This window comes from Callospermophilus lateralis, chromosome 11 (assembly GCF_048772815.1).
Source record: "Callospermophilus lateralis isolate mCalLat2 chromosome 11, mCalLat2.hap1, whole genome shotgun sequence".
In the NCBI taxonomy this organism is placed as follows: Eukaryota; Metazoa; Chordata; class Mammalia; order Rodentia; family Sciuridae; genus Callospermophilus; species Callospermophilus lateralis.
The window spans coordinates 15,952,585-15,973,109 of NC_135315.1; the positions used below are offsets into that span (position 1 = coordinate 15,952,585).

The 20,525-nt window shown below is 36.6% G+C and overlaps 1 protein-coding gene across 3 annotated transcripts in view; it reads right to left on the minus strand.

Moving 5' to 3' along the window:
- Positions 1 to 20,525, minus strand: part of Tlk2 (tousled like kinase 2) — a 118,872-nt gene that overhangs the window by 10,128 nt on the left and 88,219 nt on the right. For all 3 annotated transcript variants that reach the window (XM_076869922.2, XM_076869921.2, XM_076869923.2), the window contains exons 16-19: positions 11,608 to 11,699; positions 7,091 to 7,180; positions 3,722 to 3,891; positions 2,101 to 2,239 (exon numbers count right to left, since the gene is read on the minus strand). In XM_076869922.2, coding sequence (XP_076726037.1) covers positions 2,101 to 2,239; positions 3,722 to 3,891; positions 7,091 to 7,180; positions 11,608 to 11,699 — 491 coding nt within the window. The remainder of the gene's footprint in view (positions 1 to 2,100; positions 2,240 to 3,721; positions 3,892 to 7,090; positions 7,181 to 11,607; positions 11,700 to 20,525) is intronic.

The following is a 20,525-nucleotide window of genomic DNA, read 5'->3' on the forward strand; positions in this document are numbered from 1 at the left end:
AAATAAAGATTCTCATTTCCTGTCAAGGAGTTTGGGAGGAAAATTAAAGACCGTTCTGTAATGCTACACTAAACTATGTTAAAATACACACATACAGCTGTATTTCTATCACAATAAAAATTCTCTTACAGAGAAATGATGTTCACGGCATAGTCTATGATTCACTATTTTAAAGAAGTAGTCAATGTAGAAGAATTCTGGAACAACTAAAAACTGCAAATAGTCACTCAGAATATTATATCCTTCCAGTATATTTGTAGCTCTCTGGGTCATGTTAAGAGGATGACATGGAGGGATGGTGATTATGATAATGTTTTCACTAACACAGAGACTCAAACCTTCAGAAAAATCTATAAAATTTAATTTTTTCAGAAGCCCCCTTTCTTATATGCATTATGAAAATCTTCAAACAATCTAAAGTAAAAAGAACAGTAGAGTTGGGGTTGTGGCTCAGTGATACAGTGCTCGCCTAACACGTGTGAGGCCCTGGGTTCGATCCTCAGCACCACATAAAAGTAAATAAATAAAACAGAAGTATTAAAAAAAAAAAAAAAACAGTAAAATAAACCCCAAAATAACCATTCTCCAGCTTTAATAAGCATCACCATGTGGCCAATCTTTGTTTATACACACCCTTTCCCATGAACCCCCATATAACAGATAACTTTGAAGCAAAACTTTTCTTTTTTTGGGGGGTGGTATTAGGGATTGAACCCAGGGACTCATGCATGTGATGTTAAGCCCTTTGCCACTGAGCTACATCCCCTGGCCTTCATATGATATTTATTTAAATTCCAATTGCTAATTTTTTTTATAACTAAGTAAATAACGCATTATGTAGCAATAAGATCACTATTTTAAACACGAAAAAAATGCACCTTTTAAAAAGAATGAGCTGTCAAACATAAAGCCCAAATCTAAGTTCTAGCAAATTTATACAGCTGAGGTATAAAACTCTTTCTGGAATTTCCAACAATACATATTTTTGCATCAGTTAGTGACAGGGACACTAACCCACAATAATTATCATATTGAATAAACATTGTAAGTGCAGCTTCTCTTTTAAACCTCAAATTTCAGAGTTTTAATTTAGAGACTGACTCTTTACTATAAGCACCATTTCCACAAGCACAAGGAGCAACGGAGAGCACTGTGTGGTGCACTGGGTATTAACAGCCTCACTCTGTGCACAGTGAATGGCATGGCCCTCATCCCTGTCTGCTTCCTTATCAAGCCCTTCATTCCTAGTCAGTATTCTGCTAAGGCCTACTGCCTCTAGTCCCAAATATAAGTGACCCCTGACGACGGGATACAAGAGCATGTTACGCCTTCCTTAGTGCTAAGGAGCCCTTCCAGGTTCAAAATCACAGATGCCAATATGTGGCTTTGTATAACCACCTTGAAGGGAAAGGAAAGCTTTGTTAACATACTTTTACAATTACAAAGTTAAATGCCTCGGCCACAGGTAATAGCAAGGGGAAAAAGTAATAGTAGGCAGAAATAGAAGAGGTTATAGCAAAACTAGCTGAAGTAGGGTAGTTGGGGAAAGACAGGTGACAGTAAATGGTGAGAAGAAATGTGTCTCACAACTTTGTAGAACATGGCTAACAGATATGGATAAACTTCTGGTAAACTGTGTTCACTTGTTCCTGTATAGATTTCATGGGATGCTGTGCTTTTTTTCCATCCTGATCTTCACAACTCCTTAATTCTTGATAGTCCATCATCCTCAGGTAACTCTAGAAACAAATCCCTCATCCCATTAACCCATGAAGAGAGAGACCTCCATTTGTACCAAAAATAATTTGGACCCATTCTTTTTATATACCACATGAACAACCTCACTCTCTACTGACTTGTAAGGTCAGCCCTGTGGAGAAAACATACATCTCTAAGACCTGGCCACACATAAGCTCTCAAGGGTTTTCAAGAGAGGAAAGAAAAAGTAAGACAATTAATATAAAAGGTCAAACTGCTGAAAAGACAGTTACATTATTTCTGCCTTAGTACACAGTATATGAAAATTGTTAATTACCAAGGCTTCTGTATGGCAGAGACACATTTCCACCAGCCAACTTGCCAGGCCTCCTGGATACCTACCAATAAGTACCAGCACCTTGTGACGTTAGCTCCATGCCATCCACTGAATTGTAGCTATCGTCATCCATGATCTTGGAAAGACCAAAATCTGTAATTTTTATCTCTCCACATGCTGTACCATTTACTAAAAGAATATTACCTAAAAAGATAAAAATCTTCATGAATAAGCAGAGACTTAAGAGAAAAATCTAAAGTAATAACAGACAAAAAGAGAAGAACTGGACTCAAATTCTTGCAACCATATAAATCTTCAGAATAAAGCTATCTAACTCTCGATGCTACAGGAGAATCCTTGATGTCTACTGAAAAGTTCTGTTTCCCAAGAATTATCTGCTTAATGTGCCAAAATTACTACTATGAGCACTGGAAACAGAAATAAGTTGCCAAAGTAAAATATCACTTGTATAATGATAGGAAAACTTCATTTGAACTTTAGTGAAATCTCTACCCTGTTTAGAATGGGTGTGTGTGTTAAAAAAAATATATACATAGGAAAGATAGCTAACATCACAGCACCACCTACAGGTCATATGGCAGTAAAGTGCATTGAATTCATAGATGGAAAAACCTAGTCACAGAGTAGCCGTTGTTTTTAAAAATCATTTTATTATAATTAATTTTTAAGTCACCTGACTCTTTTTAGCACATTAAAAAAATAGTAAATAGTGAGATTTAATGTGTATCTATCAGAAGAGTAAAACAATATCAATCATTTTTCCACACTGGGAGGTAAATGGGAACCATCTTCTTAATGCTCCCAACTGAATTGGTTAAAGCTGTCTACATGGAACACAGGTAGACTCTTAAGAAATAGCTGAAGATAACAACAAAAAATAGAGATAAAGCTGGGTGCAGTGCTGCACTCATACAATCCCAGCAGCTCAGAAGGTTAAGATAGGCAGATTCAAACAAAGTTCAAAGCCAGCCTCAGCAACTTGCGAGGCCTTAAGCAACTTAGTGAGACCCTGTCTCAAAATAAAATATAAAAACAGCTGGGTATAGTGGTGCACACCTGTAATCTCAGCAGCTTAAGAGGATCGAAAGTTCAAAGCCAGCCTCAGCAATTTAGCGAGGCGCTAAGCAACTAATTCAGTGAGACCCTGTCTCTAAATAAAATACAAAAATAGGGCTGGGGATGCAGTTCAGCGGTGGAGTGCCCTTGAGTTCAATCCCTGGCACACAATAAATAAACAAATAAACAAACGAATAAATAAATAAATGGTGAAAAGGGCTGGGAATGTGGCTCAATGGTTAGACAACCCTTAGATTTAATCCCAGTACAAAAAACGAGAGAGATAAGAAGTCTATGTGTCCTATATTCTTTGTTGATGACTATCAAAATTATGTGATAATCTACGAAAAGGTGAAAAATTCTCAAAATTTAATGAAATGGAAGGCACATGTGCAAAATAAGTCATTTTGGAGGCACTTATCAAAATAAGACTTGGAGCAGAGGAACCACTACGTAGTGTGAGTGACGAGAGAAAAAGCATAACTAACTTGTCAGAACAGTTCTTTCTCAAATCTTGCTTATCTGCAACTAAAAAAATATTTTAAAAAAGTAAAGGTCAATTGGAAGACTGAAAAGTCACCAATACTGTCTCCTAAAAGTTAGACATACCTGGTTTGAGGTCATAGTGTATGATGGGAGGTTTTATTTCATTTAGGTACTTTAAAGCATTCACAATTTGCATGATAATGGATCGGGCCTCTTTCTCCGACATTAATTTGTGCTGTTTCAGGTAGAAGTCCAGGTCATTTCCCTCACAGTACTCTAACACTGTACAAAACCTAAAGACAAATAAACCAACATTTAGCCATGGAATAAGAACAAGCCAATTAAGATGATCTAAACCAGTCCCAGAGAAAACTTTAGGTCATTAGCTTCTCTTCTCCTTTTTCTGTTTCTTAAAACACTCTTCTATTCTTTACTCAGTATCTGCTACCGGAGCAGTTCATGGAAGAAAAGTATTCGCTCTCTTGGAGAAGAGCCTCATGCCCTCCCTGTTGGCATTAACTGTACTGAGAGTCACCATGGAACAGTTCTTTTGGATCCCAGACTTGAAAAACACTGAGAAGAACTATAAGATATGTGAGCTGGACATCTTGTGAGGGTCTCCTTCACATACTCATCATGCACACATTTCTAAACAGCCATGCTGTGATCAAGTACACAATTCTCACTGCAAACACTTTATATAACCCTGAGTGCTGACTGTGAGGAAGAATCTAGAATTTGCCCAGGTCCCCAAAATTGGGCACATACTATGTATCCTAGCAGTTTGGCATAATGCTACACAAATGTGTTATTACATGGTATCAGGTCTATTTTTTCTTGTTTTATGTCAACACATCTGTACACATTTAAGACCACATTTAAGACTACATATCATTAGTGGCATTGTAGGTCAGGTGTCTATCTTCCAAGGTGTTATAAACTGAAGTAAGGTTTTTGAACTATTTGAATATCTCTGAGAGATGAGTACCTTTTGAACTATTCTAACTTGTTACAATGCTGGATCTATTAGTCAGTGTCTAGCCAGGAAACAAAAAACACTTTAGTACAGGCTGGGGATGTAGCTCAGTGGCACAGTGTTTTATCTATCAAGTACAAGGCCCTGGGTTTGATCCCCAATACTGCAAACAAACAAACACCCCACACTTAAGTATTTAAGACTGAGGAGAAAAAAACTGATCACAAAGGCGATGGAAGAGTTAAGCGAACACATTGACCAGTGAGGAGCCCCAGAGATCAACTACAGCAGAGAGCCATTAGTACACCAAGGCGAAAGGGTCAGAGGGAGGAGATGGTTCAATCAGAACCCAGGATCACCAGGGGAAACTGGAACTGTGGAGTGAGGTTTTGGGGAAGAGACACATCCCCTGCATCTCTGCCTCCCTATCTGCTGGACATCAACTAATGTATGAGCTTGGTAAGCACAGCCTACAAAAAAGAGGCAACCCCCCTAGATGCAGAGCAGGGAAGGGTGAGGAACAGAAGTAAAATGCCCATGTGAGTTCTGGGCAACTGGAGACTTTCAAAAAGCACTGCAACTGATTGCAAACACTCATGGCCTTATGGAATCTAAAACCTGAGCAATAGCTTATACGTCTTATACGTCTTATGAGACATAGCAGGGCATGCTATCACTCTTTTGAAAATAAATATATGATTTATATAGATGCTAAAATCTGAAACAGATTTTCATGCTCAGTGAACTGATTCTTTGACACAAATGTAAGCTAGAAATAAAATTTCTCTTTTAGTACCTAAACAATTCTCAGGAGACATTCTAAAACAATGGTTTGTCTTTTTTTTTTTTTGGAGAAATTTCATCATACACAACAGGAAGAAAGAAAACAACAACTCGAGAATAGTATGGAATCAACTTATCACATTAAAAGTGAACATATAATTCAGAACAGCAGGTAATCCAAGCCATTATATTTATTTTTGAAATAGTCTTATTACTTACATTTTAGAAAGGGGTAGGGGGCTCTACCTGTTTTCAAGGAATCTACTCAAAGCAAAACAGTCATGCCATCCTGTGGAGCCAGGTTTCCCACTCCTGCCCTTTAACCAGATTATTTTTCTGAATCCTACTCCATTCAAAACAAACAGCTGTGCCTGGTGCAAAGGGCCTCCTCAATGAAAAGGGAATGATACCCTGAGCAGATGGAAGAGAGGCCATGTTTCCAAAGAGAATGTGGCCTTTTGTGGACATTTCTAAATGTCAGACAATTATCTGTGTAGCAATTTAAGATAGCTGTTGGTTGAATAGGCCAAATTCCTAGGATCACCTTAGGAGGCTGAGGGAACACCTGATAGCCAGAGCTAAGGTATGTTCTCACTCAGGCCTGACTCTGTAATTACAGAGAAAACATTTTCCAAGTGCTAAACTATTTCTTGACTCCTTGATAAGCCCAGAAGTTCTAGAACTTACTTATCCATACCAGGCTTGGATAATCTTATATGTTGTTACCTGGTATAAGACATATCATTTCTCTGGTTCTCAAAAGATACCTATACAATAAGAAGACTGGAGTCTGAGATACATTTCAATTTTAATATCCCATACCCCTATGAACTACATTTCAACTTGAAGCATTAGGCTCTAGACTTGTGTCACATCCATAATCTTGTAACATCATCTTGTTGATACCTTTTCAAAGCCTGCAGGGTTCATGAGAATCTCTAAGATGTGGTATAGACTTTTGACTAACCTACCCTCTCTGGGCCATGTCAGTGGCATGCTGGCATTAATTTGTGCCAATTACCAAGAGATGGCTACTAAGTTTTCTGGAATTTTGTGAGCCAGTTACTAAATAATTTGTAGGACAAATGGATAAGCAAAATGTGGCAAATTCATATAACAGATTTTTATTTGGCCATAAAAATGAATGAAACACTACATACTACAATTTGATTCCACTCATGTAAAGTAGCAGTTGCTTAGGGCTGGGGGAGAAAGATGGGAGATGTGTGTTTTGAAATAGAGGAATGATAGTGAAGGTATTAGGCTTCTTCTAGGGTGATGAATATGTTCTAAAAACAGCTCTGGTGATGGCTGCATGAGTCTGAATATATACTAAAAAAATCACTGAACTGTGTCCTTTTAAAATGGATGAGTCTTATGGTATATTAATTATAAATAAAGTCATTTTGTTGTTTTTTAAATTGGTGGCTAAAAACTGGAGATGGTGGAAGTATTTATACTACAGAAATTGGCAAACACTACAAATAAGCCTGTCTCTATCCCCATTAAGCTGACTGTTAAACATTTATTATCACACAATGTCCATAACTTTTGACCTAGAGATATCCATCTGACCCAAATCTAAATTTATATATGATAATTTTCCCATAAATTAATAAATTTGTTTCCATCAGAGGGTATTTCCTGGGTCCAGATTTAAGCTCTATTCCATGAATACTCAAGACTTTGAAAAAATAATATTAACTGCTACAATAAAAGGGCACAGCACTTACGAGTCAGTATCCAGTGAAAAGTAATCATACAGCTTAACTATTCTGGGATGATCCAGTTCTTTGTGAATCCGGTATTCCCTACATGCATGCCTGTAAACAAAATGGAATATTAACAAGAAGACACTTCGGTCTGCATTTTAGAACTCTTTAAAGATACTTATAAACATTCTCTCATTTGTCTACCATTTCCACATATTTATTCCATTCAGATCCCTCTGGTCCCTCAACTAATTTGTTTCCTTATTCTATCTCTCTATTGATATCTATACCAAGTCAAATACAACAGTCACTAGTATGGCAGTATGTATATGGACCACATGTATAATCATGTGATCCTGTAATCTGTACATGTGGTAAAAATAAGAATTCATACCCCATTTGAATCAAATGTATGATATATGATATGTCAAGATCATTGTAATGTTTTGAGCAACCAATAAAAAAAAAGTCAACTTTTTATCCTTTTCAAGTTCCTTCTATTACAACCACACCTCTTATATTTATATCCAAATAGCAAATATTTAATAATTAAAAAGATAACTTTTCTCCCTCTCCTTTAAAACTGTAAATATAAATATTTATATTCTTGGGTTTATTTCACACATACACACACACAATCAGACTTAGTTTATAAACTACTTGGATTAACAGATTATCTAACACATAAATGAACTGCCTATGCTTTTATCTTTTATTTTGAAATCTTACTCCTTACAAATAAAACTTCAAGTGTTATTAGCTTCACTTTGCCCTAAGAAAATATAAATTGATAAAAAAAATGTAAAATTATAAAAATTATAATTTTCTTAGAACCAGATGATTTAAATTCATGCACAGCAGTCCCTCCATATCCATGGATTCAACTAATAGCAGGTCAAAATTTTCAGGAAAAACAACAGCATCTGTACTGAACATGCCCAGACTTTTCAACTATTTATACAGTATCTCAGTGTAGTAGGTATTGCAAGTTATCTAGAGACAATTTAAAGTATATGGGAGAATGTCCATGGGTTACAAGCAAATATTATGTCATTCTATATAAGAGACTTGCTTAGCTGCAGATTTTTGGTACAGGTGTGTCCTGGAATGAATTCCACAAGGATACCAAGGGATGACTGTATTATTAACATTCTTAAATACTTTTCTAAAGTCAAAATAATTTAATAAGACTAGGAACAAAAATGCATTATATAATCTAACGTATTCACATATGAAATTTTAAAAGAACAACAGAGTTTGTTTGCACAACGAGATTAATTTTTTAATGTATTTAGTTCTTCTCTACACAGAATAACTGGAAACTATTTTACATAATCTAGCACCATTTAATTTGGAATGTTTTGTTATAAAGTAAGAGTTAGGAGGGAGACATTTTCCATAGTATAAACAAAATAAACTTAAAAAATTTAAAAAAAGGGTAATGTTTTCTGAAATTGGTATATTCAACTTTATTTAAAAAAATACATAAAAAATACTCAACAACAACAAAAAAGCTTAAATCCGTGTGGTGGTACATCCTATAATCCTAGGAGCTCAGCAGGCCAAAGCAGGAGGATTGCAAGTTCAAGGCAAGCTTCAACAACTTAGTGAAACCCTGTCTCAAAATAAAAAAATTAAAAAGGACTGGGATGTGATGTGGCTCAGTGGTTAAGTGCCCCCTGGGTTCAATCCCTGGTACTGAAGGAAAAAAAAACAAAACTTAAGAAAAATTTTTTGGAAGCAGGGAGAAGGAGAAATCTAAAAGAAAGTAATTAAATATGTTTTCCCCCAATGGACATTTTGTTTTGTTTGGACTTATTTTTCAAGTTGCTACTTCTGACCAACTTTGCTTCTTCTCAAGCTTCATTCCCCCCAGACCCCCCCCAACCCTGTTTCTTTATTTTTTCTGAGTTCTTGGGACCAAACCCAGTGGTACTCTATTACTGTGTTACATCCCTAGCCTATATGTACATTTACAGGGGGAAAAAATAAGGAAGAAAGAAAGTAAAACAAAACAACCACTTTTAATTTTTTTGAGGTTTTCTTTCTTTATTTACTCAAATAAATGATTTGATTCCAAATGAGATGAGGAAATCATCCCCCAAAATGGGTAAGCAATGAAAAGGCAGGGTAAGAGCATTTTCATATTGCTTGAACCCAGGGCCTTGTAAATATAAGTTCTGTACCATTGAGCTACATCTCCAGACTTTTTAATTTTGATGATGATGACGACAATAACAATTATATTTTTTGAGATACTGAGGCTTGAAACCCAAGAATACTCTATCACTGAACTACACCCCTATCTCTTTTTATTTTGTGAGAGGATTTCACTACATTGTCCAAGCTGGCCTTGAACCTGTCTCCCTAGTAGCTAGGATTATAGATGGACAGCACCATGCCTAATGAATTTTTAAAGCACTCTTCAAAATCTTGTGTTTGATTCAAGCCTTCTTTAAGTTCAAAGGTGTTAAATGACACTTGGCATTTCCTGCAGCTTGAAATTCATAGAATGGCTTCATATCATTTAGAAAGCAAATATTTCAAGGAAAAAGTGAAAATATTGAAGAATATCCTCCAAGAAAGAATGGAAGTCCCAAGAACTTGATACACTTCCTCCCAATTGTGTCTGACAAGTGGGAAGTGGTCCCTGGCCACAGGGTGACATCCATCGATGGTGCTCAAGCACCATGATTCTGCCACCCCCCCCCCCGCCCCCCGCATTCCCCTGCCATGAGGAAACACACATGAGGTAGAAAGGTACCACTGCTAGCCAGAGCTGGAATGGCAAGGAGCTTATACAAATGACAATCCCCTTCCCTTGCTCTCACTCTGTTAGATAGAGTAATGTGAGAATACACCCAATCTGTACCCACCAGGACTCAATCTACTTATTGTGTCAAGGACAAAGGTCTGGCTTCAAATCCTTACTGTTTTTAAAGGCTAGAAGAGCAGACTGCCCTCCTGCAATTACTGTGGTATGCAATTCCACAGTTCTCCTAAGATCTCTTAAGGTCAACCTAAAAGCTGGATTTTGAGACTATTCAAGCTCCAGCACAGGGACTATTTTCAAGATTGACCATGGCTAGTCCCTAGTACAGTCAACTGTTTTATGCAGTGAGTGCATAGGAAAGCTAGAACAGGCTCCAAGGATAACTAGAGGACACTTGCATTGCTCCAACAATCTCAGCCACTCTTAAGAGTCTTGATACAATAGGGACAATTCTCACTTATAACTGGTCAGAACAACACATTGTTTTCTTTCTTTGAAGTGCTCCTGGCATCCACTGCTATATATCATTCATCCCAATACATAAAGCCACTGAAACATATAATAATGTATCTGCTCCTCAGGAATATCTGCACTGAAGCTGCCTGTCACATAAGATATACAACAGGCCAACCAAGTGTAAAGTACACATCACCTTTTTTCCTATCTGCTAAGCCCCACTTCTCTTAGTGCCACAGGAACATGCTCTCATCACTAGCATCATAGGAATCTGTGTGGAACAAAAAGAATTTCCAGGTCCCCAATCAATAGCAGGTATAAAAGTAAAAATTGCCTTGGTCTGGATCTCAAGAACTGTTTATTGATGAAAAAAATGCTTGATTTTCCTCTTGAGATTTAGAAGGCCACTAAAAAGGCTTCTTTTCAGTCCACTGTTTTTTCCCCTCCAACGTATTATTTATGAGAAAAAACACAAAGCTGCCTCTAGAATCAGGAGATGGCTGTTTGTACCAAAGGGGGCTTATCTCCTTTCAGGGGCAGGAACTATCTCATTCAATACTTGTACCTTCAACAAGGTAACAAAACTCAGCCCAGCAGGAATCCTAATATCAACTTAAGTCTAGGGTTTCCAAACCAAATGAACCATGAATTCAGTGTTTGGAAACTTAAGAGCGTGATACAGGAAAAACATGACATTAATGGAACAAAGAAATATAACATATGTGGGGCTGAGGGTGTGGCTCAGGGATAGAGCGCTCACCTAGAATGTGTGAGGCCCTTGGTTTGACCCTCAGCACCACATAAAAATAAATTTAAAAAAATAAAATAAAAATAAAGATACTGAAAAACAAAACAAAACAAAAAAACAACAAAGCAAGCATACCAAGAGCACCCCCCTCTCCAGAAAGTAATAACTGGAGTAGCAAAGAGCCCCACTCAGAGCTCCCCAGGGTCCCTAGACCACTAAAGAACTCTCACTTGGTTTCTACAGACAAGCAACAATGGTTTCCAAGGCTTTGTTTATTGGGGCTATTTTTAGTCACAATGGAAGAGGAATTATGAGTAGAGGTTTTGGATTAAGGGAAATCTGTATTTAAATACCAGCTCAGCCACTTCTTAAATGCTTCTCAAATTCAGTAAATATCAGTTTTCTCATCAGTAAGATCAGAGTATATTTGCTCTCCTAGGGCAGTTAGGAGGATTAAATTAAACAAAACCAACATCAATTCATCTAAACCTCTTAGCACAGTGCTCAAACTCTAGCCATTACTACTAAATTTTGAAAAATCAGAAACTCAAGATCACTTACTTGTGGTAATTCTCCTTTTTTTCATCTCTCCAGTTTTTATTTAACTGGTGAATTTTCACAGCTACGTATCTTTGCTCTGTTAGATCAAATGCCTATGAAAGAAAAGGAATAAATTATATTCTAGATAAATGCTATAAGAATTACAGGGAACTGACTTGAAACTTCTGCTTAAAAGATCAACACAAAGTCTAAAATACATTATTAAATAAAAACTGCAGCAAATGACAACACATCACATACTTGCTTTGGTGTTACAACCATCTTCTTGAAACTTGTGATTAGATAATTTAGAAGTCTCCAGACACACTGGCACCAAGGGGTTTAGAAAACAAACCCAAGGATATACCACAAACAATCAGCCCATGCCTTCCCAGCCTTTTCTCAAAAATGCTCTTTCTGGAAGTCATCTCTCCTCATTTGAGACCTTGCTCCCTTAGGTTGTCACTTGTCCCTCAGTGATTCTGGGACTTCACATTCTTCAACAGTAAGTCTTACCACTTTTAAAAATCCTGGAACACATACTGGTTGCTTCTTGGAGGGAAAGACCCTTCAGAATACAATTCTTAGGTATGATTACAAAATCACCTTGTAATTTGGTATATTGTTTATCAAATAAAAACAGGGGAAAAATGCCTAAATGCTAGATGAATGAATTGAGTTTTTAATCACAATAGTTGTCAAAATCACACTAAGTCACTTTTACAACACTGTCCAGAAAAGAAGAGGACAGGCCTTCCCACAGAGACCACCACTGCTAGTAATCCTGAATCAGCCAGGTGGTAGGTACTATGTCATGGGGTAAAAAAATTAACAGATGAATTTTTGAGAAGTTGGGTATAAATCACAACCTGATAAACTACTATTTAAAGACAACAGTACATTTCTTCCACATATAAGAGTTTAGTGAGGAACTCATCCGAATGAACAGTTCTTAGTTTTAATGTTTTCTCATCCTAAAAGCTTACTACTTCAATTCCGACACCGTTACCACCCACCTGCTACCTTACATGATGTAAAAACAGATGAAGTCAACAGGTGAAAGACACACTGTCCGGAACAGAGGTGATCACTTATCACATACCTCTTACAGTGTAAGCCCCACTAGTGAAGCATAGCATGCAATAGGGGGCTGCTTATAAAACGGGGCAACTTCTCATTTGTCAAAAGTAGGATGGTTTAAAGTAAAAGCACCATTCAATTCAGACATCATCCTATTTCACAGAAATAAAACTTTTGAAAAACTATTTTTCTTACAGTTTGAAGTCCACCTACAAGCATGTACGCTATCAAGACTTCATTGCAGAAAACCATTTCAGGTCACTGAAAACCAGGTTAGAGACTCCTGGCGCGCGCCAAGCCAGCCCGAGGAGGAAGACGCCCAGCGCCAAGCCAGACCTTGTGTGCTAGTCCGGAGGAAGCCCATCAACCCTTAAAACCCATCAAAGGGCGTGTGGCTACCAGCACGGTTCTGCGGCTGATCCAGTACCCGGTTTCCAACTCCCCCACCCTTAGCTGCGATAACTCAAAATATTTCCCACAAGCTTTTAGGGGTTGTAGCTATCAACGCAAAAACAACAACTGTACAGGCACCTGGTTTCTACCTCAGAGACTAGAGTAGGGAAGATACAGGTGGAAACTCATTTCCTTTCACACTAGCTATACCCACCACCCTGAATACAGAGGCTCAAGCTAGGAATAGACAACGCCACCTATTGGAAGCAAGGAAAACAGTGATCTGAGAGACTTTTTATTTTTTCTCTTTCTTTCTCTCTTTTCTTCTCTCTCTCCTACAACTTCAACATATGTGAAACCAAGAACTGTGCATGAACAACCGAATTACCAAGTAATATAATATAGAGGAATTGCATATACCCCACCTTTCCCCCATTTTTTCTTTATTTATATCTTTCTTTCCTTTTCCTTCTCTTATTTCTCTTTTCTTCCTTGTTATTTTTTTTCTTCTTCGTATTCTCTCTTTCCCACTTTCAATCTCCTAACTTTTGCTATCTATACATAGGATAACTATCTAAATACAGATAGGAGGTTGAGTGTATACATTCTTCCATAAATTACCAGTCTATTGGTTAGAGTTCTCCAAAGGTGCTAAGTTAGTTTAACCTCATACCCTTACTCCTTTCCCTCTAAGTATAACATCCTTCGTCTGAAATTAAGTTTTCTATATGCCACAAGATATGGTACACCTTTTATGAAACTAATGAATATATTCTTAAGTAATAATTAAAACCAATATCTATAGACTTAGAATCTAACTATAAATGTATTAAGAATGAAAACTTGCGCTTAGAAAATGTGCTGTTGATATTGTCTTTCTCCGCAAAAGAGGGATTTTGGAGCTATACAAGAACAATACAAATATATAAGGGGAAAAACATTAACACAACAGTTTCACAAAGCTAGAAAGAATCATGAGCAGTATGAAAAGACAAGAAAGGACCACAAACAATACAGGTCAATTCAACAATAGATGAGGTAATATCTGCAGCTGATGGAATGTCAGACAAAGAGTTCAAAATATACATGCTTCAGATGATCTGGAGTCTCAAGGAAGACATTATACAGCAAATTCAGACAATGAAAAATCACTTTGACAATGAATTACATAAACAAATCCAAGAAGCAAAAGATCAACTCTATAGGGAGATAGAGGATATAAAAAACAAACAAACAGAAATCCTGGAAATGCAGGAAACAATGAACCAAATTAAAAACTCAAATGAGAATACTACCAGCAGAGTAGAACACATAGAAGATAGAACATCAGACAATGAAGACAAAGTATTTCAACTTGGAAAGAACATAGACAGCTCAGCGAGAATGTTAAGAAATCATGAGCAGAACATCCAAGAATTATGGGATAACATCAAGAAACCAAACCTAAGAGTTATTGGGATACAAGAGGGTATAGAGGTCCAAACCAAGGGAATGAGCAATCTATTCAATGAAATAATACTAGAAAACTTCCCAGACTTAAAGAATGAAAAAGAAATCCAAACACTAGAAGCCTACAGGACACCAAATGTACAAAATCATAGGAGATCCACACCAAGACATATAATAATGAAGATGCCCAACATACAGAATAAGAAGAGAATCTTAAAAGCTACAAGAGAGAGGAAGCAGATTACATTTAGGGGTAAACCAATCAGGATAACTGCTAATCTTTCAACACAGACTCTGAAAGCTAGAAGATCCTGGAACAACATATTTCAAACGCTGAAAGAAAAAGCGTTCCAACCAAGAATCATGTATCCAGTGAAATTAAGCTTCAGGATTGAAGATGAAATAAAAATCTTCCACGATAAACAAAAGAATTTGCAGCTAGAAATCCAGCTCTTCAAAACATCCTTGGCAAAACATTACAGGAAGAGGAAATGAAAAATAACAATGAAAATCAACAGCGGGAGGTAGTACAGTAAAGGAAAAACTAAGCATAGAGGAAAAACAAATCATGTTAAGTAACATACATAATCAAATATGGCTGGAAATACAAACCATATCTCAATAGTAACCCTAAATGTTAATGGCTTAAATGCACCAATCAAAAGACATAGGATACTAGAATGGATTAAAAAAAAAGATCCAACAATATGCTGCCTACAGGAGACTCATCTGATAGGAAAAGACATACACAGACCGAAGGTGAAAGGTTGGGAAAAATCATATCACTCATACGAACCACGAAAGCAAGCAGGGGTGTCCATACTTGTATCAAATAAAATAGACTTCAAGCCAAAGTTAATCAAAAGGGATAAACAAGAACACTACATACTGCTCAAGGGAACCATACACCAACAAGACTTGATGATCATTAATATATATATGCCCCAAACAATGGTGCAGCTACATTCATCAAACAAACTCTTCTCAAGTTCAAGAGTCAAATAGACCACAACACAATAATCATGGGAGATTTTAACACACCTCTCTCACCACTGGACAGATCTTCCAAACAAAAGTTGAATAAAAAAAACATAGAGCTCAATAATACAATTAATAATTTAGACTTAATTGATATATACAGAACATACCACCCAACATCAAGCACATACACTTTCTTCTCAGCAGCACATGGATGCTTCTCAAAAATAGACCATATATTATGTCACAGGGCAAATCTTAGCAACTACAAAGGAGTTGAGATACTACCATGCATTTTATCTGATCATAATGGAATGAAATTGGAAATCAATAATAAAATGAGAAAGGAAAAATCCTACATCACATGGAGATTAAACAATATGCTACTGAATGAACAAAGAGTTACAGAAGATATCAAAGAGGAAATTTAAAAATTCTTAGAGGTAAACGAAAACTCACACACAACATATCAAAATCTCTGGGACACTATGAAAGCAGTACTAAGAGGAAAATTCATTTCATGGAGTTCATTCCTTAAAAGAAGGAAAAGCCAACAAACAAATGACCTCACACTACACCTCGAAGCCTTAGAAAAAGAAGAACAAATCAGCAGCAAATACAGTAGAAGGCAAGAAATAATTAAAATTAGAGCTGAAATCAATGAAATCGAAACAAAAGAAACAATCAAAAAAATTGACAAAACTAAAAGTTGGTTCTTTGAAAAAATAAATAAGATTGATAGACCACTAGCCACGCTAACAAAGAGAAGAAGAGAGAGAACCCAAATTACTAGCTTACGGGATGAAAAAGGCAACATCACAACAGACAATTCAGAAATACAGAAGATAATTAGAAATTATTTTGAAACCCTATACTCTAATAAAATAGAAGATAGTGAAAGCATCGATAAATTCCTTAAAACATATGAACTACCCAGATTGAATCAGGATCATATAAACAACCTAAACAGACCAATATCAAGTGAGGATATAGAAGAAGCCATCAAAAGACTACCAACCAAGAAAAGCCCAGGACCGGATGGATATATAGCAGAGTTTTACAAGAACTTTAAAGAAGAACTAATACCAATACTCTACAATCTGTTTCGGGAGATAAAAAAGAGGGAGAACTTCCAAATTCATTCTATGAGGCCAATATCACCCTGATTCCCAAACCAGATAAAGACACCTCAAAGAAAGAAAACTACAGACCAATATCCCTAATAAATTTAGATGCAAAAATCCTCAATAAAATTCTGGCAAATTGGATACAAAAACATATCAAAAAGATTGTGCACCATGATCAAGTAGGATTCATCCCTGGGATGCAAGGCTGGTTCAATATATGGAAATCAATAAACGTTATTCACCACATCAATAGACTTAAAGATAAGAACCAAATGATCATCTCGATAGACGCTGAAAAAGCATTCAACAAAGTACAGCATCCCTCTATGTTCAAAAAACTACAAAAACTAGGGATAACAGGAACTTACCTCAACATTGTAAAAGCTATATATGCTAAGCCTCAGGCTAGCATCATTCTAAATGGAGAAAAACTGAAGGCATTCCCTCTAAAATCTGGAACAAGACAGGGATGAATATTCCTGAATGAATATTCTATTCAATATAGTTCTCGAAATACTGGCCAGAGCAATTAGACAGACAAAAGAAATTAAAGGCATTAAGATAGGAAAAGAAGAACTTAAATTATCACTATTTGCGGATGATATGATCCTATACCTAGAAGACACAAAAGGGTCTACAAAGAAACTACTAGAGCTAATAAATGAATTCAGAAAAGTGGCAGGATATAAAATTAACACGCATAAATCAAAGGCATTCCTGTTTATCAGCGACAAATCTTCTGAACTGGAAATGAGGAAAACCACCTCATTCACAATATCCTCAAAATAAAATACTTGGGAATCAACCTAACAAAAGAGGTGAAAGATTTATACAATGAAAACTACAGAACCCTAAAGGGAGAAATAGAAGAAGATCTTAGAAGATGGAAAAATATACCCCGTTCATGGATAGGCAGAACTAACATCATCAAAATGGCGATATTACCAAAAGTTCTCTATAGGTTCAAGGCAATGCCAATCAAAATCCCAACGGCATTTCTTGTAGAAATAGATAAAGCAATCATGAAATTCATATGGAAAAATAAAAGACCTAGAATAGCAAAAGCAATTCTAACCAGGAAGTGTGAATCAGGAGGTATAGCGATACCAGATTTCAAACTGTACTACAGAGCAATAGTAACAAAAACAGCATGGTACTGGTACCAAAACAGGCGGGTGAACCAATGGTATAGAATACAGGACACAGAAACCAATGCACAAAATTACAACTATCTTGTATTCGATAAAGGGGCTAAAAGCATGCAATGGAGGAAGGATAGCATCTTCAACAAATGGTGCTGGGAAAACTGGAAATCCATATGCAACAAAATGAAACTGAATCCCTTTCTCTCACCATGCACAAAAGTTAACTCAAAATGGATCAAGGAGCTTGATATCAAATCAGAGACTCTGCGTCTGATAGAAGAAAAAGTTGGCTCCAATCTACATATTGTGGGGTCGGGCTCCAAATTCCTTAATAGGTCACCCATAGCACAAGAGTTAAAAACAAGAATCAACAAATGGGACTTACTCAAACTAAAAAGTTTTTTCTCAGCAAGAGAAACAATAAGAGAGGTAAATAGGGAGCCTACATCCTGGGAACAAATCTTTACTCCTCGCACTTCAGATAGAGCCCTAATATCCAGAGTATACAAAGAACTCAAAAAATTAAACAATAAGAAAACAAATAACCCAATCAACAAATGGGCCAAAGACTTGAACAGACACTTCTCAGAGTAGGACATACAATCAATCAACAAGTACATGAAAAAATGCTCACCATCTCTAGCAGTCAGAGAAATGCAAATCAAAACCACCCTAAGATACCATCTCACTCCAGTAAGATTGGCAGCCATTATGAAGTCAAACAAAAACAAGTGCTGGCGAGGATGTGGGGAAAAGGTACTCTTGTACATTGCTGGTGGGACTGCAAATTGGTGCGGCCAATATGGAAAGCATTATGGAGATTCCTGGGAAAGCTGGGAATGGAACCACTATTTGACCCAGCCATTGCCCTTCTCAGACTATTCCCTGAAGACCTTAAAAGAGCGTACTACAGAGATACTGCCACATCGATGTTCATAGCAGCACAATTCACAATTGCTAGACTGTGGAACCAACCCAGATGCCCTTCAATAGATGAATGGATAAAAAAAATGTGGCATTTATACACAATGGAGTACTACACAGCACTAAGAAATGACAAAATCATGGAATTTGCAGGGAAATGGATGGCATTAGAGCAGACTATGCTAAGTGAAGCTAGCCAATCCCTAAAAAACAAATGCCAAATGTCTTCTTTGATATAATGAGAGCAACTAAGAACAGAGCAGGGAGGAAGAGCAGGAGGAAAAGATTAACATTAAACAGAGTCAAGAGGTGGGAGGGAAAGGGAGAGAAAAGGGAAATTGCATGGAAATGGAAGGAGACCCTCATTGTTATACAAAATTACATATAAGAGGTTGTGAGGGGAATGGGAAAAAAATAAGGAGAGAAATGAATTACAGTAGATTGGGTAGAGAGAGAAGATGGGAGGGGAGGGGAGGGGGGATAGTAGAGGATAGGAAAGGTAGCAGAATACAACAGTCACTAGTATGGTAATATGTAAAAACGTGGATGTGTAACCGATGTGATTCTGCAATCTGTATACGGGGTAAAAATGAGAGTTCATAACCCACTTGAATCAAATGTATGAAATATGTCAAAAGCTTTGTAATGTTTTGAACAACCAATAAAAAAAAAAAAATCCAGGTTAAATAGCTCCTAATCTGTAACAGCACTAATGCCACTGCAAGTGTCATTTTTTTCCAACTACCACAACTTATCTTGAATCCCATATCACTTATATGAGAAGGACTTTAGGAGAGTGGAGGACAGCAAAATAATAACTACATGAAATGTACATATCGCTGTAAGAAGCATACAGATTGCAGAAAAATCAAGATGTCTGAAGAAACGCACTAGGAAAAAATGATCATGAAGTCACTCAAAATACCTGAGAAGTATTAAGAACAAATTTTGATAATGATAATTGTAACAATGAAGGAAAAATTCATTTTCTGAGTCGTGAAATAATATTTGCACACTTAAGTTCACAGCAACATTATTCACAATAGTAAAGAGGTAAGAGTAACCCAAGGAACCAACAAAGGAGAAATGGATAAATGAAATGGGGTACATACATACAATGGATGATGACAATTATTATTATCATTATTTGGAGACAGGGTCTCACTAAATTACTAAGGCTGGCCTTGAACTTGTAACCTTCCTTCCTTAGCCTCCTGAGTAGTAAGGATTACAGGCATCCACCACCAAACCTGGCTGGAATATTATTCAATATTAAGAAAGGAAGGTATTCTGTCACATGCTATAGTATGGATGAGTCTTAAAGACATTATGTTAAGTGAAATAAGCCAGTCATTAAAAGACAAACATACATTTTATGATGCTATACATATGATGTATCTAAAAGTAGTCAAATTCATAGAAACAAAGTTATAAAATGGATACTAAGGGCTGGAGGAAAAGGAAAAGGGAGTTGGTAATTAGCCAAAGTTTCTGAAAAGCTTCTGGAGACCTGTTTCACCATGTTATAAGTGTACTTAATGCTACTGAACTGCATAATTAATAATTGTTAAGCTGGTAAAGTCAGTGTTATAATCTTTTTCCAACAATAAAAAAAAACTTACAAGCAATTTGTAAGCAAGAATGAAAATAAGCCAGGGGTAAAGAAGCACATCTCTAATCCCAGTGACTCAGAAGGCTGAGACAGAAGGATAACTATTTTGAGGCTAGCCTCGGCTGCTTAGTGAGATCCTCTCCAAAAAAAATAGAAGAAGGGAAAAAAAAAGGAATGGGAGGGAAATTTAAAAAAAAGTAAAAGGAAGGCATGAAAACAAAAGTTAATATA